The sequence below is a fragment of the Callorhinchus milii genome, unplaced genomic scaffold, assembly GCF_018977255.1.
Source record: "Callorhinchus milii isolate IMCB2004 unplaced genomic scaffold, IMCB_Cmil_1.0 Scaffold5, whole genome shotgun sequence".
Taxonomy (NCBI): Eukaryota; Metazoa; Chordata; class Chondrichthyes; order Chimaeriformes; family Callorhinchidae; genus Callorhinchus; species Callorhinchus milii.
Window position 1 is genome coordinate 27,195,168 of NW_024704746.1, and position 25,006 is coordinate 27,220,173.

At 42.6% G+C, this 25,006-nt stretch overlaps 1 protein-coding gene across 2 annotated transcripts; it reads right to left on the bottom strand.

The window, feature by feature from the left end:
- Positions 1 to 223: 223 nt before the first annotated feature.
- Positions 224 to 8,403, bottom strand: ldhb (lactate dehydrogenase B). Of its 2 annotated transcripts, none has more exons than XM_007897279.2 (8): positions 8,264 to 8,403; positions 5,982 to 6,119; positions 4,252 to 4,369; positions 3,426 to 3,599; positions 2,419 to 2,592; positions 1,788 to 1,905; positions 1,098 to 1,221; positions 224 to 577 (listed from the first exon to the last, which is right to left on the bottom strand). In XM_007897279.2, the coding sequence occupies exons 2-8, from the start codon at positions 6,108 to 6,110 to the stop codon at positions 407 to 409; spliced, it is 1,008 nt and encodes a 335-aa protein (XP_007895470.1). In that variant the 5' UTR covers positions 6,111 to 6,119; positions 8,264 to 8,403; the 3' UTR covers positions 224 to 406.
- Positions 8,404 to 25,006: the final 16,603 nt, after the last annotated feature.

Consider the following 25,006-nt stretch of genomic DNA (forward strand, 5'->3'; position numbering starts at 1 on the left):
ACACACTTCACTTAGTGAGAACATTTTAAGTGCAATACGCAAGTGGTTTTCCAGATTTAACACAACGGTGTGGACTCCAGGTTCTATTTCTGTATTCTGTGGCACTCTGTGAAAATATGTAGGTCAGGCCACTGAACACAGGAAATTGTGCAAAACACGGAAAAGATTTGCGAACTTAAACCTTAACACACTAGGGCACAAAACAAACCCAAAACACCACAAAGATAGTTTGCAAATTTTATTGTTGCAAACTGCAGGTCTTAATATCATACAGTGAGAGATTACAAAGTAAGATTTGTGACGTACAATGTTTTTGGTATATTTCATTACGATGTCGATTTGCATACCACCTGTTGTTACACTTTGGTGCATGAGCTCTGAGCTGTTACAGTTCCACTGAAGAACTTCATTTCAGATCTGTTAGCTCCTTCTGAATGTCCCACAGGGTGTCAGCACTCTTCTTTAACTGGGCTACCTCGTCATCCTTCAGGGTTAGCTTGATGACGTCAGTCAAACCGTCAGCACACAGGACACAGGGCAGGCTCAGGAAGACCTCATTCTCGATGCCATACATGCCCTAGAGGTTGAAGAAGAGTTTCAGGTTGGTTGCAATTTCATTACTTACAATAAAAACGTGCTCCCTACTTTGAATACGAGCTTTCAGATCCAACAACAACAACAGCAAATTACATTTACACGGCACCTTTCACATCGGGAGGAAATCCCCAGGCCCTGGACAGTCAGGGATTTGGACTCGAGCTGGAGGTTGGGGGTTGGGATTGGGAGGGGTGGAGAGCAGGGAGTGTAGGGGGTAGGAGGGTGACCGAAGGTGCAGTCGAAGAGGAGGGTCTTGATGGAGGCAAAGGAGGGAGCGAGGCGAAGGGACTGTGGCAATACTTCTCATTATTGTTATCATAATTATTAGCATTCTGGAATTATTATATGCCTAATAACTTGCCAATATTTCCGACAAAATCCAAATCTATTGCATGAAAATATATTTGTCATCAAGACTAGCTACGTATTGAGTGTGATTACACAATCTAGTTTGCTAATAAAATCAATAGCCTTAATAATGTTCCAATAGTGTGTCATACCTTGACCATGGTGGATACAGGGTGAATCCTCTTCAGATTTTTGATCAGAGACTCAGCCAGCTCAGCAACACTGAGACCTATGGCCCAGTTTGTGTAACCCTTCAGCTTAATCACCTCGTAAGCACTGGTAACACAAGTACAAGTTGTGACATGTTATCAATAAGGCCTTGAAATGGAGAATGGATTCTTCAACTGATTTCAAGTTTTAATAGTATATTGGTGTCATTCTCCTCTTCTAGTCATTTTGTTTGTGGGTGGGTGGGCGTCTGACACACGCAGAAACCCATCACCGTTGCTTAAGAGTCTCCAAACCAAGCTGAGATTTCCAATGCATCCCACCTACACATGGAAATCCCAGAGAGAGATTGTTGGAATAGAATGCGCTCTCTCTCCCTCTCCCGGACGCATCCTGCTCACCTACTTCCAGAAAGTATTACGCTCAGATTGGCAAGTGTCGAGGCTTGGGGACAAATAGTCGTGGATTGAGTGACCAAATTATTATTATTATTATTTTTTTGAAGGGATTATTACCCCCAGGAAAGCGATCCACCAATCGACTAACAACCGGGTTCCTTCTTACTGCCCGGGAATCCAACCCAGGTCCTCTCGCTTGTGAGGCGAGTGCCCTAACCAATGCGCTACAGGACTCCACAATAGTTTTGCTTGAATATTTTCTACAAACGTTAATACCTTTCAACCACCATTTTATGAACATCTTTCCAGTTCTCTTTGTCCTTTGGAGTTCCAATATCAGGATTCAGCTGCTGGAGCCCAACACCTGCCACATTGATGCCACTCCAAACGGGAACTGCAAACGGAAGCGGAGCTGAATTTATATGGAGTTATTCCAAAGTCCATTGGCTCACTGCCAATTTGCTATATAAGAGTCCCTCGTAAATATTTGATTCAGATGTCACAAGTTAAACTTAATGGTTTGAGTTGAGTTGTAGTTTGCACCGTTTAATCTTCTGATGCAGACACAAAATCAATTGGGGTCAAATACTTGCGATCTTTTTAATGCAACTCAGAAACCGTTACCCATAAAAAAACGCTCTTGAACTAGGCTCTGTATGGTAATGTTATAAAGCCGAATTACAGGGCTAATTATATTTGCGATGCCAATTAAAGTGCATACCACCTCACGTAACAGAAACACTTCACAATTTGAATGCGACTAAAAAGTGTGCTATTTTTATCGTTAAAAAAAAATCAGCATTTTGACCTTGTAGGTTCCTTTAAGAACGTAAGACTTTGCTGGCGAAAGAAGACCAAGGTCCATCTAGTTCACCCTCCACCAGCCTGGCAGTCACTTTAACCTTACCACTGGAGTCTCCATGTTCACCGAGGACCCAACCATGACAACTGGAAGCATGGACACCTAGCTTTTCAGCCATCATGTATCGGAACCTGGCGGAGTCTAAATTGCAGCCACTGCCAATGACACGGTGCTTGGGGAAACCGCTAATCTTCCAGGTCACGTAGGTCAGAATATCCACTGCAAACACAGGGAATATAAACATCATTTCAGCCCGTTCATGTTTCGAAAATTCTGGCACAATCCACCGGTTACTCATGAGTGCACTGAAGGATTTTGTCTCAAACTACTAACAATCATAAGACAAGCGATCTGCCAATCGACTAACAGCTGGATTCATACTTACTGCTAAAGAAACAGAGGCGTGTGGGGTAAGGAAACTTGCCTAACATTTCAAACCCAGGTCCTCTCGCTTGCTAGACGAGCGCCCTAACCAATACTACAGGATTACTCAAACCATTAAACACGGAAACTAAAATTGAGACAAGCTATATATTTACAAAACAATCCGCTCTTCTCAAGATGCACATAATTATAAGGATCATTTGGTTATTTTGGCAAACCTACAATTAACTAAAAGTGAGAACTGCCTGCCTCGGAGATCAATTGGTGCAGCGGTGGCCAACTTCTTCACAAAATAAATGTTTCTTGATTGAACATTTCTTGATTTATGGCAAAAGTCTGGGCTATTTTGATATTTCTATCATTATTTGTTATTCCACTCGACTGGCTCCGGCCTCCTGCTCGTCCCTCGTGCCCTCTGTTCCACCATTGGCGGCCGCACTTTCAGCCACTACGCCCCGAAACTCTGGAACTCTCTTCCTCTGCCTTGTTCCCTCCTGAAGACCTTCCTATTCAACCTGTGCCTATGGTCACCTCCCGCTCTCCCCGGCTCGGTGTCGTGCTCCGCCACTGTCAAGCGCTCTGGGATGCTGCCCTGCCTGAGGGGACGCTGTGTAAGTGCAAGTTGTTGTCGTTATTTTTGAATTAAACATTCAAACCTCTTTACCTACCTGGATTGGACACCACAATGATGGTGCATTTGGGGCTGTACTTTACTATTTGGGGGATAATGAACTTGAAGATATTGACGTTTCTCTGGACCAGGTTCAGTCGGCTTTCCCCCTCCTGTTGACGTGCTCCAGCAGTGACAACCACAACTCGCGAATTAGCTGTTACTGAATAATCTGTACAGACATCAATCAACATAGCGAGTTACAAAATGTATAATAAGAACATAAGAAATGCTAGACAGAAAAAATGATCAAAGTCCTTCTAGTTCACCTTCCACCTTCCTGGTGGTCACATGTACATATGTCCCAAACTCCCTACGTCCTATATCCCATCATGTTATTTCCTAAAAGAAAACTTTTCTAATCTGTGTGTGAAGGAATCAACATTTCCTGCTTCAACCGTCTCTCTAGGGAGCCTGTTCCACAAGTTCACTATTTGAATGCTAAAATAAATTCTGGGCTTTTTCTCCCCCCCAAAAAAAATCTGACACGTTTCCAAGCGGTTTTAACAGAAAAGATTTTTTAAACCAACAAAAAAGAATTGAGCTCCAACAAACAAAAATACAGAGCTACTTTTTACTAGTACTGTACTATAATAAGCCTTGAGTTTGATATAGCGCCTTATCATGTCTTCGAGATGGCTCAATGTGCTTCACAGAATATACTGTAAAGTGAATTGACTTTTATATTTTATATTTTGTGGGCGAAACATGGCACCGCAGTGTCCCACAAACAGTGGTGGATTGAGTGACCAAATTATTATTATTATCTAAAAAATGTGTTTTTAAGGGATTATTATCAGTTAATATAATACAACTTGCAATACCTTTGTTGGCCACAATCTTTGGAGTTTTGAGGAACAGACTACCATGAAGGAGATCCATCATCTCTCCCTTCAGTTTATCTTCCAGAACATCAACCAAAGCCATTTCATCAGTGAGCTCCTGAGGGAACAGAATGGGACTGGTGTAACTACGGATTCTAATGACCCAAACAGAAAGACTTTAAACTTAAATTATAAGATCACTGCCAAACTGAAATATCTCAATCAGCATCGAGCACTTTCTACAGCATTACAAATTAAGAGCAATTGCTGTAGTAATTACTATCATTTCAAAAGATCTTCATGCCAGATCACCCTTTTTTTTAAAAAGGAAGTTACAAGAGGAACAAAGGAACAGGAGTAGGCCATTCAGTCCCTCGAGCCTGTTCTACCATTCAAAAGGATCGTGGTTGATTTGTACCTCATGTCCAGTTAGCCGCCTTTGCCCCATACAGCTTGATACCCTGACCTAACAAATATCCATCTACCTCAGTCTTGAAAAAGTGAATGGATCCACAGCCTTTTGGAGGAAGAGAGTTCCAGATTTCCACTACCCTTTGGGCAATTCCTCCTGAAATTCCTCCTGATTTCGCTCCTGAATTGGCTTAGCTCTAATTTTAAGATTATGTCCCCTTGGCCTGGATTGCCCCACCCATCAGAGGAAGTAGTTTCCCTGTATCACCCGATCTCTTTTAACGATTCATGTGGCAAAGCCGCACTCACTGTGAAACTAGGCCATACAGACTTGGAAAATTCCAGGTCTGAATCCAAGTGTGTGCGAGATTACCTGAACTCAGCAGGACAGGACGGAGTGCTAAATGTAACCTCAGTGACTTGAGAGAGGAAATATCTGATCAAGATAGTCTTCCCACTGCATTTTGACATTTGCCAGATAATCTCTTGTTTAATCATCAGTTGAGGGAACTGGATTTGGTTCAACTATGACGTCCCCTACATTTGGTATCTAGGTTCAGATAGGTTCAAAATGATAAAGACATGAAAAAACAACTACTTGAGCAAAGTAATAGTGAATGGCCAAAACCGTGTCAAAACAGTACAAGTCACTGCTTTTAGGAAAGGAAAGCATTTCCCCATAATTTTCTAAAACAGTGATACAGGCTGAAGTGAAAATATTGCACAGAATTAATACACACACAGGTGGTCTGGTTATAATGCCATGAATTGAGACCCTGACAGTATAACAAGGCACATACAATATGACTGCCGGCCAGTTCCCTTGCTACACACAAGTTATCAACGATCCATCCTGACAAATATGAAGTGACGTCAGTGGTATTTCTGCTCATTATAATAATCTAATAATAATTATAATCCTTGCATTTGATATAGCGCCTTATCATGTCATTGAGATGTCTCAAAGCGCTTCACAGGACATAGTGTAAAGTGAATTGACTGTATATTTTGTGGGTGAAATGCCCACAAAAAAACAGTCGTGAATTGAGTGACCAAATTATTATCATTATTATTTTTGGGAGAGGGATTATTACCCCCAGAAAAACGATCCACCAATCAATTACCAACTGGGTTCCTACTCACCCCTGGGTAAACAGAGGGGTGTGGAGTTAGGAAACTTGCCTAAGGTTGTGCGCTATTCAGGAATCGAACACAGGCATCAAAGTTCCAGTTCAGAGTGGGTCTACGGTACACGCATACTATAAACAGACCGAGGCTGAATCAAGCCACATTATAATGGCATTTGAGTGCAAACTTACCCTTAAAAGAATGCTAACAGCACAAGCCATCCCAACCTGGCCAACACCAACTACTGTGACCTTATTCCTAGGACCTTCGGCTCGGTCCTGAGTAACAGATGAAATCAGTTTTTCTTGAAGAGTTGCCATGTTGCACCACTGCTACAAAAGAGAAAACAGAATTATTTACTGCATATTTAAAAACAAGATGAAAGTAATACACAATAACTCTTGAAAGCAATGGTTAGAAGATACATTATCTTTTTCTGTGCAATACTGCACAACTTTTAATTCAATCAATTGCCAAGAGGGGCTACAATAGAGAATGCAAAGGGTAATTAGATTCAGATAGTCTCACAGATCTGACTGCGAGCAAAGACATTCGTGCACAACACAACTGTTGTCTAGAACAAAGTCAGAGACAGATGCTATATTGAAAGAGCTGCCAAAAAGTTCCCATGAATGTGATCCATCCCATTTGCAAACTGTTCCAAACTAACAGCCCTTCCAAGATGTCTCCATTGTGCAGATCAAAAGACTTAAGCAAAGCATTTTCAACTTAAGTGTTACTTAAAAGGAAGTTAAAATTAAATCAAGTCCAACTTACCACGGTACAGCTTAAGAACAAAAAAAGTAAGGGAACTTGGTTAAAAAAAAAGCTACAATAATGTTTGTTTAGATATTTCAGCTCTCTGAGCCATTAAACGTTGGAATGAAACGAATCTCATTATGTTGAAAAAAAAGAGCTACAGGTCTGATGAACCGGTTGAACCAACAACATTTACATAACACAAGGTGACATTTTGCATTTACTGCTTCCAGCTGCGGATTATATTTAAGAGCTCAACAAGTTGGACGTGAGCCATTATATAGTTAGATAAACCTTTAAAGTAATTGCAAATTCAACAATCTAAATGGCGTTCTCCTAATTTTTTAACATTACTCGAGTAAATTGGGGGGAGCAAAAATCAGACACACACCCCCCCACCCACCCCACCCCGTAAGCAAATGCTTTAAAAATATTTGCTGTGACTTCCTTTTCTACGAAAACGTGTGAAACGAGCACAGAAAATAATTCACAGCTAAAAGGCAAGCGGATCTTGTGCGTTGTTCCCCGCAGATTGGGATGGTGAGGGCAGTGCAAAAAAAAAACGAGAGAAAGAAGTCGATGAAGGTTTCTTTTTAAAAAAAAGTGAAAAGAGACACAAGGAATTGTATTTGCAAAGATATCACTCTGTAGTTTATTTGGCTTAGAGAGAGAGAGAGAGAGAGAGGGAGGGAGAGAGAATGGCAAATAATAAGCCTGTTAAGATCTTAGGTGGTTGTAAGCAGGACATAGTTTTGTTCCATTGAAGGGAATTCTCTCCCGCAATCCGCCTGCCTTGCCCTCTCCTCCCCCCATCGCTCTTTTAAATCGCGACTGAAGATCTTCCTGTTCGACCATGCTTACAGTCTCCCTTCCCCCCCCCCCCCATCTCAGCTTAGTATCAGGCTCCGGCACCTTTAAGCGCTCTGAGACAGGATGTAGGGCAGCGTGTAAGGACAGACAGCCCTTGCTTGTCCTTATTCACATTTCAAGGTCAGGTAATGCGTGTGTGTGTGTGTGTGGGTCTGTCTGTCATCGTACAACACTCAAAAGAATGCGAGTTGCAAAGATGCCAAGTTTCCAACAGAGCCCACATTAAACAGTCCGGATACAAAGAGAGTCCAGTTTCAAATGGGCCGCAGACACACACTGGTTAACAGAGCCCAGTGGTTTAAAGCCACATTTCTCTCAGTCCTTTTGTAAGCTCCCAGCTCCTGTTTCATGCAACCGTCCACCAAGTCAAGATTTTTCTTTGAGACGAGAGAGAATTGTGCGCGTCCTTCTAAGTCGTGCAATTGCATGGACTGCTCTCTGGACTGAGAGCTTAAATTGATATTAAATTGGCACATGTCTCTCTCCCTCTTCTATCTGATGGCAAACCCACTTTCAGCCACGTTGTTATCGTAACAAACACTCCCCCTCTCTCTCTCTCCCCCCCCTACACACACACACACACGGGGTAATCGCAGCCTTTCACCCCCAACTGAGCGAGATTTCGAACCAAAGTGCCAACTTATGAGCGGAAAAAAAGGACATTATAATATCCGCAGTGGCTAAACTGCGGGGAAGTGGAGAGAGAGAGAGAAAAGGACATGATATTATCAGATGGGAAGTGGTGTGGGGAGAGAGAGAGAGGGATAGAGTGAAGGAGGAGGGAGAGTGAGTGAGTGAGTGAGTGGTGCCTCTGGTTAGTGTGGTGTGTGGCAGTAGCACATACCGGTCTGGATGGCTGCCTGGTCTTCCCTCTGTGCTGCCTGTGTGTGTGTGCGGTGTGTGCTTGGCTGCTCAGTCAGTGTTAGTGACGCGCTTCTTTCCACCCACAAGGACATCTCGAGGTCCTCCTCCCTCCTCCCCCAGCCTGACACCATTATGAGCGAGGCACGCGAGAGGGAGGTACCAGAGGAGAGGAGCCTCACAAGGCTTTTTTAGGGGTTGATTCGGATTTGCCGAGTGTTTGGCGAAGGTTCTGTGTTTTTTTTAATTTTGAAGTCAAAGGAGAGAGTTTTCTTTCTATTTTCTGAAGAGTTAGAAAGTGAGAGCAACGTCGCGCACGCGGTCCTGCAAGAGACGCTTCCACGTCAGGGGGCTGGAGGGGCGTTAAAGAGGACAGGGCGGTGTTGAGGAGGGGGGCGCAGAGAGTGGGGAGGGGGGGGGGTATGGAGAGGTGGGGGGCATTGAGGATGAGGGTTTAGAGGAGAGGGGTATTGAAGAGGGGGGTATTGAGGGGGGTTTAGAGGAGGGGGGTATTGAGAGGGGTTTAGAGGAGGGGGTATTGAGGGGGGTTTAGAGGAGGGGGTATTGAGGGGGGTTTAGAGGAGGGGGTATTGAGGGGGTTTAGAGGAGGGGGGTATTGAGGGGGGTTTAGAGGAGGGGGTATTGAGGGGGGTTTAGAGGAGGGGGTATTGAGGGGGGTTTAGAGGAGGGGGGTATTGAAGAGGGAGGTTTAGAGGAGGGGGTATTGAAGGGGTTTAGAGGAGGGGGGTATTGAGGGGGGTTTAGAGGAGGGGGGTATTGAGGTGCGGGGTTTAGAGGAGGGGGGTATTGAGGGGGGTTTAGAGGAGGGGGTTATTGAGGGGGGTTTAGAGGAGGGGGTATTGAGGGGGGTTTAGAGGAGGGGGGTATTGAGGGGGGTTTAGAGGGGGTATTGAGGTGCGGGGTTTAGAGGGGGGTATTGAGGAGGGTTTAGAGGAGGGGTATTGAGGGGGGTTTAGAGGAGGGGGGTATTGAGGGGATTTAGAGGAGGGGGTTTAGAGGTTGGGGGTTTAGAGGAGGGGGGTATTGAGGGAGGTTTAGAGGAGAGGGGTTTAGAGGAGGGGGGTATTGAGGGAGGTTTAGAGGAGGGGGGTTTAGAGGAGGGGGGTATTGAGGGGGTTTAGAGGAGGGGGGTATTGAGGGGGGTTTAGAGAAGGGGGATATTGAGGGTGGTATTGAGGAGGGAGGTCTGGAGGAGGGGGGTATTGAGGGGGTTTAGAGAAGGGGGTATTGAGGGGTGTTACAGAAGGGGGATATTGAGGAGGGTTGTTTAGAGGAAGGGTGTATTGAGGGGGTATTGAGGAAGGGGGTATTGAGGCAGCAGTATTGAGGAGGGGGTATTGAGGAGTGTATAGAGGAGGGGGTTTGGGGGAGGGAGGTGTAGAGGATGGGGGCATTGTGGAGCTGGCAGTATTGAGGAGGGGGTATATATGAGGAGGGGGGTATAGATGGGGGGGTACAGAGGAGGGGAGTGTAGAGGAGGGGGTATTGAGGAGGTGGTGGAGTAGGGAGGGGAGGGGGAGGCAGCATTGAGGAGGGGCAGCAATGATGGACGTCAGGCTTTGTAAAATAAGAGCCTGAGTTGGCATCTCTGAAGCCCTCTGGCTTATCTCACTCCATATCAGCTCCTCTGCCCTCTTCACACATACCGTACACTTTACTGACCTATTTAAGAGATTCGAAACCACAGTATTTTTCTTTGAACGACTCTTCCATCCACCGCCCCTTTTCCCATTGGCTCTGGCCCTGGTCCAGGGGTATGTTTGTATGGGCCTACATTTGGCAACACTTGAACGTCCGATGTCACAGGTTCTCTCGTGATGTGCTGCTGCTGTACAATAAACTCAACAAGGCCTTTCGCCCTTGTTTCGAGACGGCAATCCCTACACGCTCTTGTGCCGCAGAATTTCGTCTCCTGATAAGATTATAAGATTACAGCTGTATGTGCTAAGACCGCGGCTCTCCTGATTGGCACCCGTCAGCGCCTCTACATCTCAGGCACCGGCGGCATCACTATTCAAGGTTGCACACTCCACCTCACTAAGCCAGTCTGGAACCTTGGCGTCTTGTTGCCCCCCTACTATCCTTTCTACCCCACATCTGCGCCATGTCTGGCTCTGCCTTCCCCCACCTCCACAACGTCGTTGAGACGTCTCAAAGCCCTTCACAGAATATGCTGTAAAGTGAATTGACTGCATATTTTGGGGGCAAAATGCAGGAGCCGATTGCACACAGCAGTATCCCACAAACAGCTGTGGATTCAGTGACTAAATTATTAGTGTTTTTGGAGGGATTATTAACCCCGGAAAGCAATCCGCCAATCGACTAACAACCTGGTTCCTACTTACTGCTGGGTAAACAGAGGCGTGTGGAGTAAGGAAACTTGTGTAATAAAATATACAGTCAAATCACTTTACAGTATATTCTGTGAAGTGCTTTGAGACATCTCGAAGACATGATAAGGCGCTGTATCAAACACAAGGATTATTATCCCCCTTAAACAGGCAATCAAGACCTCAGCTCATCCTCAGGTTAATTCTGACAAAGTAACTCCCCGGCATTGCACTGAAGTGTCAGCCTAGATTGTGAACTCAAAGTTTAGAAGAGGAACTTGAACCCACATCCTTTTGACTCACAGACCAGAAAAATTGCAGTCTCTGAGCCAGGCTGACACCGTTAAGTACGGTATTTGAATCAGTCAGTGACTCAGAAACAAAAGCTCGAAGAATACCTTTCAACACAGGTTATTTTGTCAACGGCGGAACTAATCACCGTGCTTAAAAAGTGTCCAAACCAGACAGAGTTCCATACTTGCTTGGAAACATTCCCTTCGAATTGAGCGCATTCTCCATCCCTGCAAAGATGTACCCGGCTTATCCAACATCGTAAAATATTAGGCACAAGTTAGCCAAGGCTTTGGGGGACCTCAGAGCATGTGTTTAACCAGCCATTGCAAACATTGTTGGGAAGCTTCCTACTTCCACCGAGACGTCTCAAAGCGCTTCACAGAATTTATTATAAAGTGAATTTTTTGTATATTTTTTGTATATTGTATATAAAAGTATATTTTTGTGGGTGAAACACAGCAGCCAATTGCACACAGCAGTGTCCCACAAGCAGTCGTGGTTCGAGTGACCACGTTAATATTACTTTTTAGTGGTTCTTCTTTCAAAAATAAAATACTATTTTTTTCCCCAACAGTTCTTTAGCCCCTTCACAATAAGTTAGAAATCACACACACGCTCAGGAACTTTCATGAATCCACGAGAATATATTGCTGGAAAGCAAAGAACGATAGGAAAAAAGGAAACTGTAAATAAAGTGTCAGGAAGCACTGAAGGAAAGAGATAAAGAGTTAAATTGAGCAAAAGCAAGTTCTTTGCCCTTAAAGTCCTTGGAATTCATTGCCATCATATGACTTCTTATTTTAGTGATGCCCTCTTCCTGACATTGTGCATGCAATCCGACCAAAATGGTAAACCTTTTAAAAGCTCCCACAGAGAAGGACTGTTCGGGATTGACTTCAGTCGCATGAAAAAAAAATTGGATTTCTTCTGCCTGAAGCAAAGAAATAAACACAAAGAGGGGAAAATATCAAATTAAATAATAATCAGCGGAAAGATGAACCGATGATTAACAGTACGCACTTGTGAAGTGTCTTGAATTTTTTTTACCCATGATGTGGGACTAAATTTACTTCCCTTTTGATAAACATTGTGCTGTCAGCTGCAGAACTTCTTCAAGCTTGACCTGCAGAAGGCAATCAAATGCATTGAAGGCATTTGCTCCAAACTAAAGGAACAGTTTCTTTTGATTACACACTTTACTCATATAGAGCAATTCATAAATAAGCGCTTTGTATGTAGAGGTCTCAGGATTCTCCAAACATCTGGGAAACTTTGCAACGTGGCTATAAAATAGTTGAGTCAGATGACTGTTCCAGTCTTGTTATGAAATGAGCAAAATATGTGCCTGAGCCTCAGGATACTGTTAGGATTCTCTTATGTAAGATCCAAAGTGTACCCATACGAGTACACTTTGGCAACGTTAAAAAGATGCGCATGATTTCACGGTCCACTTACAAAATACACAGTCACTGCACTTTCCTGTGAAGTGCTTCAAGGCGTCCTCTCAGGAGGATTTCTCAAAGCGCTTCACAGGATTTATTGTAAAGTGTAGTGACTTTGTATTTTGTAAGCAAACACGGCAGTCAATTTATACATAGTAATTTCCCACAGGCAGCCGTGAAGTGAATGAGTAAATGATGAATTTTATCTGTTAGCTGGAACCTGGGGAAAAAAGTCTGTTCTCTTTTCATATAGTGTGGGATATATAAGACTGGGCTCTTTACTGCTCACATGAACGGTTGGACTGGACCTCAGTTTAATGTCGAGCAATGCAGCAATTCTCAGCAGTGCTCTGGGGTGTTAGCCCAGACTAACTATGTGCTCAAAGTCTCGACGTGAGACTTGAACCCATAACTTTCTAACTCAGAGGCAAGAATGTTACCGACTGAGCCAGGCTGACATCAATAACGGCTCAAGATGTTAATTGTTTCACCCACCATCGTGAATCGGGGAAATATGAGACTAGAAGTTTCCTGAATGGAAGGAAGGAGTTAACTGGCGTTCTTCCACAAAAATATCAATAATCAATCCGTCTGCAATACACAGGAACCTATAATAAATACGGCCATTCCTTACAATACCACAACAATTAGTCATCAAGTCATCAATACATTTCACACTCTGCCCTTTCCCTCTTAATTAGCACTAAGATAATTACTGTTAGAGGGATAGAAATGCTGTACTGCATATGAATAGATTTTGCTATTGAAGACCTTCATTTCAATTAAGGTTGCTCGGTGTAATGTCAATAGCCTGTCGCCCACAGGACAACAATGAACTCTCAATATTTATTCAAGTGTTGTACTGTTATAATTGGTCCTCGTGCAGAAATAATGTGATGGTCAATAATGTGTATGTTTTCTGGGTGTCAACAATTTTGCGGATTGTAAACAGGCATCTGGAATTAGCTTTGCTTAAATATGTTCGTACTTTGGGAACAAGCATTGCAAGTTTCTGGGATCTGTTCCTGATATTGGAGACAAAGCTATAAACTCATTAAATGGGGGAGGGGGGGGGTGGTTGATCCAATTAAAGTAGGTCATGCAGAGTTCCTTCACACAAAAAGGAGCACCTGATCTGTTGATTATATCGTAAATGTAGCTCACAGCTACTGATGTTGAGATGAAATCCGTAAAATCCGGCAAAAACGCAGCAAAATCTTCACTGTACAACCACCATCCTGTCATCTGAGCTGGATGAGGTGTGAACACCAAAAGTAAGACACTTAGAAGGTGACCAGTTCTGAGAGAAAGGTTCAATTAGGGCAGAACATGGTGTCCTTGAGAGTGAGAGACAAGCAGTGGAACAGAGGATTGAAGCTTCCCGTGGGTGCAGTTGATGAAATTAAATAGTGATTGAGGAATAGATTGTCTCCTCTGTGATTATGGTAACAATTAATTTACACATAGGATAAAGCCTCAAAGTATTTTAATGAGAGGATATGGGGGATTCAATAGATAGGACGAGGAGGAGAGAAGTTTGAGAATAACATAATAATAATATAATAATTCTTGCATTTGATATTGCGCCTTATGCCTTCGAGACGTCTCAAAGTGCTTCACAGAATGCAGAAGCGCTCCAGGACGTTACCCTGCCCGAAGGGCGCTTTATAAATGCAAGTTGTTGTTGTTGTTGATGATGTAAAGTGAATTGACTGTATATTGTGTGGGTGAATTATTGTTGACCGAAGACACGGACAAAGATTTTTAATAGGACCTGAAGGTAGGAAGAGAAGGCACAAGGTGAGCTGTGTTGGGACCATTCAGATCAAATGCCGGGCCATCTCATCCATCACCCAGATATTTTTTTCCGGGGGGTGGGGTGGGGTGGAGGGCAGGGGGGTCATCCGGTCAAAATATAATTTATATATTGCACAGAAATAACTTGATGTATAGTATTTTAGATTATTTTTTGTCTGAGAAACCCATCACCGTTGCTTAAGAGTTTCCAAACCAAGCTGAGAATTCCATACATCCCATCTACACCATGGAAATCCCAGAGAGAGATTGCTGGAATGGAATGCGCTCTCTCTCTCTCTCTCTCTCTCTCTGTCTGTCTCCGACTCTCTCTCTCTCTCTCTCTCTCTCGTTCCCCCTGGAGGGACGCATCCCGCTTACCTAATGCCATTTGATAGTTTGCAAGATGTTTCTGGGCAGAAAACCTTCCGGTTTTAAAGTCCCTTTTGGTTTATCCAATGATATTTCAAATATTTTTCTGACGATATATCTACACGTATATATAGCTCCTAATCTTTCAGTAATTGGATGGCTGATGGGGCTAAAAATACACTGGGAATAGTTCAGCTGAGCTGAATAGTATCGTGTTCAAAGACAAAACAGATATAAATTAAAAGCATGTAATCGTTTGTATCCTAGAGAATCTGCAATTTGAATCACAAATAAATTAAATTATAGGCTTAACAATAACAAAACGGATTGCGTTGGATTCCAGGATTGGGATTAATGAACATGTGATCTCCTTTTGCTCTTGGAGTTTAGTTTCAACCGAAAGTATTGTATTGTGTTGAACACGTATCAAATGGTTTTGTCAGCTGGGTCAGCGGGAGTGATGGAATTGTGTTATATAGCACCTTATCACATCCCCGAGACGTCTCGAGGCGCTTCACAGAGTATACTGTAAAGTGAATTGACTGTATATTTTGTGGGTGAAACGGGGCAGACAATTGCGCACAGCAGGTCCCACACACAGTCACGGATTGAGTGACCAAATTATTATTATTATTATTATATATTCAAAATGGTAGGCCCAGCTTGGCAACAGAAGCATAATCATTGTTTGTAATCAGTTTTGCAAACATTATATAGCAAAGTATTGGTAGAATTGTAGCGTTATCCATTCCACTGTAAAGGACGCAAGTTAACAATCTATTTTTAAGTGATTAAATAATAATAAGCCGTCAAACGGTTTGTTTGTGTGTTATAATTTTAGCGGCATCTGTTTTAACAAACACAAAAGCCCAGGATCGCAAGATTGATCTGCCTGAAGGTGACCCTTTGGCCCATCTGCTTTTATCTCACCACAACACCCACCCCTACCATCCCCCCATTAACACAAACCCTTTTGACCTAAGTCGTGTCTTCAAGACAACTCCAGAGACAGAGTAAGGCTTTATGATCATTGTGATGCCGACGAATTGCCCTTATCCTTTGAGGAATAAGGACAATGGCACAGCTGTAAAGGAGGAGAGGGGTTTGTGTTTCCAGTCATCTTTGTTCTCAGTTTGCAATCTGAGGAACAGACCATTCTTTTGCAGTTGTAAATTAATTCTAGGACTTTATTACCCCCAAAAGGCAATTTTATATGGGGAATTGTTGATCAGGACACAGGGAGAAAATGCTTTCTTGTTTTTGTTTAAAACAAAATGATCTAATTTTTCCAACACACAAACATTGAACCTAAGGAGAAAAAGGACTGCTTCTTAAAAAAATACTTTTTTATTTCAGCTGCTTATCAGGGCTTCTTCACTTAAATGGCTTTTGCTTTAAGTGACTTAACCGTGCCTTTTTATAGCTGTTTAACTAAACGCTGAACTTTCATGGGGCATTGATCATTTTCTTATTTTAAGATTCTTGACAGTACTTCTATTTGAGAATACAGTAACCAGAGGGATAATTATAGTAACTTGACAACTTAAATAGTCCGTGAGAAGAAAATGAGAGTGTGCGAACTAACAATAGTGGGTGGGGCATACTGTTCTCTTTAAAGACAGATATATTTTTGTATTGCTCAAAGCTTGTTAAGTTTGAACCTGTTCCTTTGGATCTAGAAATTCCATTTGGGTCTAGATTGGCTCTGTTCATTCAGGTAAACGTTTCGCCCTACAGTCAATGGACTTTACGGTGTGTTCTTTGATAAAAGATATAAATTAAAAACATGCAATCTCAGCCGATGACTAAAAGGTGTGGCCACCACTGGCCTAGATGGTAGGAATCTTAGGGGTGTGGAGGAGCAAAGACATCTGAGGATTTAGATGCATAGATCTTTAAAACTAGCTACACAGGTAGAAAAGGCTATAAAAAAAGACCAATGGCTTTTATATCAAAAGGGATAGAATATAAAAAGGAGGAGGTAATGTTGAATTCGTACACAACCTTGGGTCGATCACATTACATCCAATTCTGGTCTCCACACTGTACGTAGGATGTAGCACAGATGCAAAAAGTACAGGGTAGGTTTACTAGGATGATACCAGGGCTATTATGTTACTGCCACTGCCAACAGGATAAACTGGATACGTTAGGCCTTTTTTTGCTGGAGAAAAAACATTTAAATGGGGGACTTGATAGAAGTATTTAAAAGTATAAGAGGGTTTGATAAAGTTAACGCAAATAGGCTGTTTCCACTGGTTGGGATGTCCCTAACCAGAGACACAAGTATAAATTAGCGACTGTGGATCTAAAAGAGAATTTAGCAGGAATTACTTCACACAGAGGGTAGTGAGATTATGCAATTTACTATTTGAAGCAGTGGTCGAATCAGATAGTGTAGATGCATTCAAGAGGAAACTGGACCTTCATGTGAGGGAGAGGGGGTTAGAAGGGTGTGGGAAGGCGTAAGGAATGGGTGGAGACTTGTGTGGAGTATAAACAGCAGCCATTTAATATAATCATTTAAATCATTTCATCTGTGTATTTCTATTTTCAGAGACTGTTCAGTCACCAAACTTTCTATTGTAATTTCAGCTCAACCTAACAAACACGGCATAGGTAGGAAGACTGTAAATACTGAGGGTCCTAGCTGTAGAGACAGTGAGCAATCATCAACCCATATGATTCCTTAACGTCAAAGCAATTTGAATACTATATGAAGCTTTTATGACTATGATTTAATAAAATGAATTAAAAATAGTCCAAGTGAAACAGTATCCCAGTGTCTTGTGAGGTCCTCCCGACGTGAAAGGCGCTATACAAATGTAATTGTGTATTTTTGTTTTGTGTCATGTTATCTCAGTGTGTGGAATCTGTACCTTTGTATTAAACCATTTGAATGTGAGAATTGTTTGGCTGTCAAAATTGGGGTCAAATGAGTTTCACATAGAGACGCTGACCTTGCTAATATTCTTGAGGCACTTCACCATATCTGTATTGCACATCGCTGTTCTTCTCAAGTGGATTCGAAGTAATGTCTCATTGTTCTTCTGAATGAATCATTTCTATGTTCAAGCGGTTTAAACAATGCATCAGCTGCTGCCCTATTTAAGCACCTCCAATAGGAGAGAAGGTAATTACCGAGTGGTGAAAAAACACACAAAAAAATGTTTTTGTAATATAAATGCAGGCGCACGTCATCAAGTATAATCATGTTGTTTATGACAATTTGTATTTTGTTTCAAACGACATTTTCCTCACTGTTTTTTGTCTGCTTTGTTTTAAGAAGGACGCAATCGCCACATATTAATGTAATAAGATCACTGAGACCTTAAAATGGAAAGGTTTTAACACTAACATGCCTCGCCTTGCTCCATTCCATTATTCAGGCTTGATTTGAAGAAAATGTGGAAGGATTTGGAAACTATAGGGAAGTAAAGGAGAAACGGCTTCACTAAAATATGGTAAATGGATTCCTGGCTCTGTGCCAGAATCCCCAGGAGAACGTTTTAAATGGAATACTAACGAAGGCGTTTTCAAATTTCCCCCTTAGCGGAGTTTAATCGATCCATAGAGAATATCCTCAGTTTTATAATTATTTTTAATACCTTTGAAAAGTACGTAATGTGCTACGAAGCCACGCAGACACTGATGTAAACCTGTCATACGTGCTTTTATTACACTCACTGCTTATGCCTACAGCCACAAACACTACTGAAGGTGACACCCAAGGAATTGACACAGTCAGACAGGATTATGTGGACGACATCTGGGCAGACTCCAGCAGTTACCCCAACCCACACTCTGGGCTCCCCCCAAGCCTTGTGAGGTTAACCTGAACTAACATTTAGATGTGTGTGTCACTTGACGATATCGTTCGGTTATAAAAATGGGTAACGCACATTGATTCTTTCCAGTTATGCACTGGATGTGGATGTTACCCACTCATAAGTCACCCCCAGGATAGGGTGAAAAGAGGGCAGGGTGACATTTTTTCATAGGTAACTCTAAAATAATTGTTTTCTTGGGGGAGATACATTCTCCTTGTAGCTGAACTGGCCCCAAGGTGACATGTTTGACAATGGACTGTCGGAATTGAACCCCCCCCTTGGTGATGGTCTCTAGTTCCTGAGCCAGGAGGGGCCGCAGTATTCCAGGGCACTCACTGCTGATGACAGCACAGCCCGTCCTGGCTCATCGGCAGGACCTGGAAGGGAAGACCAGTCAATGGGGGCAGGGAATCATCTCACTCAGCTCCTGGTAACCCTTCAGCCAAAGCCCTCAGGGGTAGGGTGGTCCTAGCTGGACAAGCAGCCAGAAAGCTTGCCAGACAGTGCTATCAATGGCAAGCGATGCGATCTTAGGTAGTTAAGACTCCAGTAGTTAACCCAAAGTTGTAAAGGGCAATTTTAAGACAGGTTTTTCTTTACTCAGAGGGTAATTAATCACTGTTTCAGGGTTGCTGAGAAGAGTGGTTGAGGCTAGGATATTGGGCATTGAATAACCAGCTTGACTGCTGTGATGGGGGGATGGTAGGATAATTGTTATGGAAGGATGAGATTGGATCAACCTAAACCAAACCAATCTTGTGATCACAATAGTGCACACACACAAGATCATTACACTGTAAACCCTTCTAATGAGTGCCATCTGGAGGGTATTGGCTATACTGCAGCTTTGCTCACTGAAATTTCCATTTGTTTGCACAAGACAATAAATACCAACACAGCGTGAGACTAAGCCAGCTAGCAAGGAAGGAACAGATATATTATCCTTCTTTAAATCCGTCTTCACTCCTGTGGATCTGAACTCTTCAACCTCCCTGGGCTCTCCCTCAAACTCACCGAACCAGTGCACAATCTAGGTGTCCGATTCGACCCCCAGCTGTCCTTCCTCCCCCACATCCGGTCCCTGACCAGGAACACCTTCTTCCACCTCCGCCACATTGCCCATCTCTGACCGTACCTTACCCCAAAAACAGCCGAAACTCTCGTGCATGTGTTTGTCACCTCCTGCTTGGATTACTCCAACGCACTCCTCATCGGTCTCTCCAGTTCCACTATTCACAAGATTAGCTCATTCAGACTTTGCTGCCCTCACACTGACCCGAACCAAACTCCGTCCCCAAATCTCACCAGCTCTGGCCCAGGTTCCACTGGCTCCCCATCACCAAACAGATCGACTTCAACATCCTCACTCTCGTGTTCAAATCCCTTCACTCTCTGGCACTTCCCTACCTCTCCGACCTCCTCACTGCACAATCCTCCGATCGACTGGCACCAGCCTCCTGCTCATCCCTCGCACCCTCCACCCTACCATCGGAGGTCGCGCTCTGAGCCACTGCGCCCCGAAACTCTGGAACATTCTTTCTCAATCCCTCCGCCTTGCCCCCTCTCTCCCCTTTTTCAAGTCCCGCCTGAAAACCTTCCTCTTCGACCGTGTTTACAACCACCTCCCCCCCACTGGCTCCGAGTCAGGCTCCATCACTGTGAAGCGCTCTGAGACGCTGTCATGCGTGGAGGGCACTATATAAGTGCAAGTTGTTGTTGTAGTTAAATAATAATAATAATAATCCTTGCATTTTGCTCTCTATCATGACCCTTTAGATGATGATAATAATAATCCTTGCATTTGATATAGCGCTTTTCACGTCTTCTCGACGTCTCAAAGCGCTTCACAGAATGGACTGTAAAGTGAATTGACCGTATATTTGTGGGCGAAATGAGGCAGCCAATTGCGCACAGCAGCGTCCCCACAAACCACAAACAGTCGTGGGTTGAAAATGACCAATTTATTATTTTTTTGAGGGATTATTATCAGGCGTGTGGAGTAAGGAAACTTGCCCAAGGTTTCGCCCTGACAGGAATCGAACCCAGGTTTCTCGCTTTCTGTGCTCTAACCACAGGGCTACAGGACTCCACTCACTCACTCACTCACTCACTCACTCACTCACTCACTCACTCACTCACTCACTCACTCACTCACTCACTCACTCACTCACTCACTCACTCACTCACTCACTCACTCACTCACTCACTCACTCACTCACTCACTCACTCACCTGAAAGTAATTTTGACTAATAAATGTTATCCATTATTCCACATGAAATTATTTTACAACAACCACAACAACTTGTATTTATATAGCGCCCTTCACGTGAGTAGAGTCATATAAATATTTCGACATGAAGCCGAATGGTTTTGTGTGAGTTCACATCGTACTTCTTTCTGCTTCACAGTAAAACCAGACCTAAGAGAAGATGTTTTCTGGTTTAATTGCTAAATAGGTCTTTGCGACATGAATCAGCTATTAATCACCTTCAAAAACAGGAAGAAAATGTTACTAAAATTGTTCGGTCCTCTCTCTGAATCACGCTGTACTAGGAATTGATTGTTTTACTCGGAATTGATTATTTTACTCAGAATTAATTGTTTTACCCAGAATTGATTGTTTTGCCCAGAATTGATTGTTTTGCTCAGAATTGTGCATTTGAATGACAATGCCTTCTAACTAGCTCCATCTCTGAAGAGGGCTATTTCATTAAATAATAACAATCCTCTCCGTTGGGCAAGAAGGCGCTATTGTGTAGAAAATATGAATTTCCATAAAATTCACGGACCGCAGAACCAGTACGAACACATTTCGTTCAGTCAACGTGAAGCAAAGGCAGATTAGCCGTCAGATGCTGAGCAAGTATTGATATTCCAACGTAGTGTGGGAATAATATTCCAAGCATAAATTGGTACGTATTTTTGTAAATATTCCTTACGACTAGACAGGGCCTGACGAGATCAGTTCTGAGTTAATACTGTCAATTAAAATCTTACCATATATTACTACACTGTGTATTATGCTGGGTGTCAACTTGGCTCAGTTGGTAGCACTGTTGTTTGCTGATAAACTTTGCTTGTTTATTGTCAGAAGTACTGACCACTGTAATATTCTGTTGCCAAGCACCTAATAATAATAATAATAATCCTTGCATTTGATAGAGCCCCTTATCATGTCTTCGAGACGTCTCAAAGCGCTTCACAGAATATACTGCAAAGTAAATTCTGTATAGTTTGTGGGCGAAACATCATCTCTTGGGGTAGGTCAGCTCTAAGGAGGCGCCACTTACCCTTGTCCTCAGGAGAAAGCATATCAGAACTTTATTTAAAAAATGTTCGGTGTAAAAATATTTGAGATAAAAAATACTTTTTTTCCCCTCAAACGTTACCACATGAGGGAGCTGCGCAACTCAATTCACAGTTTTTTGTTACAGTGTATTTTACGCAGCTCAGATTATAAACTAGTTCACCACTGTATAAATTACTGAACATATATAATAATACACAATACAATGACAATCACAAAAGTCACAGAGATTCCCCCTATCCCACAGTTATAACATTTCCTGATACAGTTGTTACTAACTCAGACAGGCATGACATCCTACCATGATTTCATGTCGATTCCAATTTATCATTGCGTGTACTTTGTTAGCGTGTGTCATTATTCCCTCTTTCAGTATCCTTTCGTACTTTATCCGTACAAATATCAGACTTGCTGGTCTATATTTCCTAGGATCATCTCTATGAATAAGAGGTTGAAAGCCTTAATGAAAGGTATTTTTGCAAAGGGACAAGAGAGAAAAAATAGAGAGACACAAAGAGAGAGAAAGAGAGGGAGAGAGAGACAAAGAGAGAGAGAGAGAGAGAGAAAGAAAAAGGCAAGGTGGATGTAAGACCAAATGCCCTTGTGCATGATTTACAAGATTATTTAGTAGGAAGAATCTACTCAAAAGCAAAACAAATTGGGAATATGTACTATACTGTAACACCGTTCCTATCTGCCTGAACTCCTTACTTGTTAACATCATCCTAACTTATACTATTGCTTGTCATAACTGGTATAAAAAGCTAGTTTCTTCTGAAATAACATGTATTTATTGTGTTTCGGGGTTTGAGCTGGTGGCCGCAGTATTTCCCACCCTAATTGTTGTATTCTGTCTGTCACTCCCTCTTGTGGTATGATTTGTTTTCTTTTAGAACCGAGGCTGCGAATAATTCTTTTGCTTGACAAGCCATGGTGGCAATGACACGCAGGAATAACAAGATTAAGGTTTAGTAGGAGAGGGAGTAAAACTAATCAATGGAACAATACATCATTTCGCAAGATACCGACTTTGTAGTTTTGTAAGAATGACTCGACTGTGAACAGGGTTCACAGTATCTGGTAGTTTTATTTCCAATTACAGCACAAATACTTTGCTGATATTTGCTAATACTTTATATCATGCCAAGCAATGACTATAAACGTACAGTTGGAAATTAGCCCAGGAGCGGCTAATGGATTCCAATTCAAAGTGTCTGGATATGAGTTCCAAAATTAACTGACGTTAAATCCAACCATCTATTGTGGGACAGTTTCATAAGTTCTCAGCCGAGATGTTAGCTGGAGCACTTTGTGTTGTTGATATAATATAAAGGTGGTAAAGAATTTGTGATGAAGACATATAATAATAATGATGATATTCAGCCTTGCATTTGATATAGTGCTTCGAGACGCCTGTAACGTTTGTGGGCGAAACGCGGCAGTCGTGGAGTGAGTGGCCAAATAATCACCTGGAAAAGCAATCGGTGAGTGGAATGAGGAAACAGCCAAATGGTGTGCAACATTAGAAGCAGCAAAATGGAAGGACATTACAGTCTGGCCCTTGTATGGAAGTAATGATGGATAAGAATAGGATACATTATTTCTGCGCCACATAATTGCATCCAGGTGCCAAATGTGGCACGAATGCAGTTGTGAGGCCCCCAAATTGTTGTAGAAAACTCTCATTTACAAATATGCATGCAAAGTCCAGGACTCGCTCACACACGTAACTCGCTTCCTTTTTGTTCCATTCTCTCATGCAGCCAAAGTCACCGTAGCTAACTCATGTCATTCAGTCACATCAGGCCTCCGTTTGCTTAATGTGAGATGTGGCAATAGGAAAAGAGCAGTTGAATGCGATCCAGCATCTCTACAACATGACCCAGATTCTATATCTGTATCACTTTTGATAACTACGGGAATATGGGGAAATAAGTAGGACTGAAAGGATTCAGCACAGACACGATGGGTCAAATGTGCTTTTGTGCCCAACAATTTGATATAGTTTCAATCCATCCTACAACACAGACTGCACCTAGAGGAAGGTTTGAACTTGGTGGCAAAAGAACAGAGCACAGTAATAGAAAGTAACGCAGACAGCAACGTGCTGAGTGCATGCTGTCACAACGTTCAGGTCAACCGTTTTATTTACAAGTTGAAATAAGAACATAAAAATTGCTCGGCGAAAGCAGACCAAGGTCCATCCAATTTGCCTTCCTCCATCCTGGCAGTCGCTTGACATGTCGTGTCCCAGACGAAATACTGTGTCCCTCGATATTATTTCCTAACAGAAATCTACCTCATTTATTCTTGAAAGAATCAACACTTTCTGCTTCCACCGTCTCCCTCGGGATCCTGTTGCACACGTTTACTACTCTCCCACTGAAATAGCGTTTCTGCAGATTGGTTCCGAATTTACCCCCTTCAATCCCAGACAGGCCGTTAAATTTCCGAGGCCCAATATTTCTCCTGCTCTCCGCCTTAAGAAGCTTTATTCGAAACTTTAAGACTATGCAGAATTTGGGACGGTTCTTAAATTTGGAAGCACTTTTATTTTAAGAACTGGGAAAACTGGCTCCGTATTGAGAGATAATTTCAGGATGTTCCCAAATTTTAGGAGAACGTTCTAGTTCTAAGAAGTAAAAGGAAAAAAAGCCAGTCCCTTGGTAGGACCCAGAGTAAAATGATACTGCATTAAAATCATACAGCTTCCGCCAATTTGTGAGTACAGTATTTGATGTTCTTTTAAAGATAAGTTAGAAAACAGGATCTGCCTATTCCGGGAATACTGTTGACAGTTTCCTTTTATACTTAATCGCAATGATTTATAATGTGCAGTCAATCTAAAATGCCCTGTTGTGTATGAGTTTGCTCCATAGGAAACTTTAAACTGGAAATATCTCACTCAAAGGTCGGAAGGTAATGGATGTGAAAAGTGAAAAGACACCACATGATAGTGAGCGTTTGTCAAGTTTGGGTTGACGTTCAATTTTGGGGGCAGAATATTTGGGGCACAATAGTAGGAGCTTTACTTTGCTTTTTTGAGGCTGAAACTAAGAGCGTGCCAGATGCCTCTTGCTCCTGCTTTTGTTTCGGTCAGCCGGGTGTCTGACACGTACGGACACCCAGCACCGTTACTTATGGGTCTCCAAACCAAGCTGAGATTTCCATGAATCCCACCTACACATGGAAATGGATAGATTGTTGGAATGGGTTGCTCTCTCTCTTTCTCTCTCTCTCTGTCTCTGGAGGGACGCCCCCTGCTTACCTAATTCCGGAAAGGAAAGGTGCTGTGTAAAGGCAAGTCGTTGTACTTAGTTAGAAATAACTAAGTG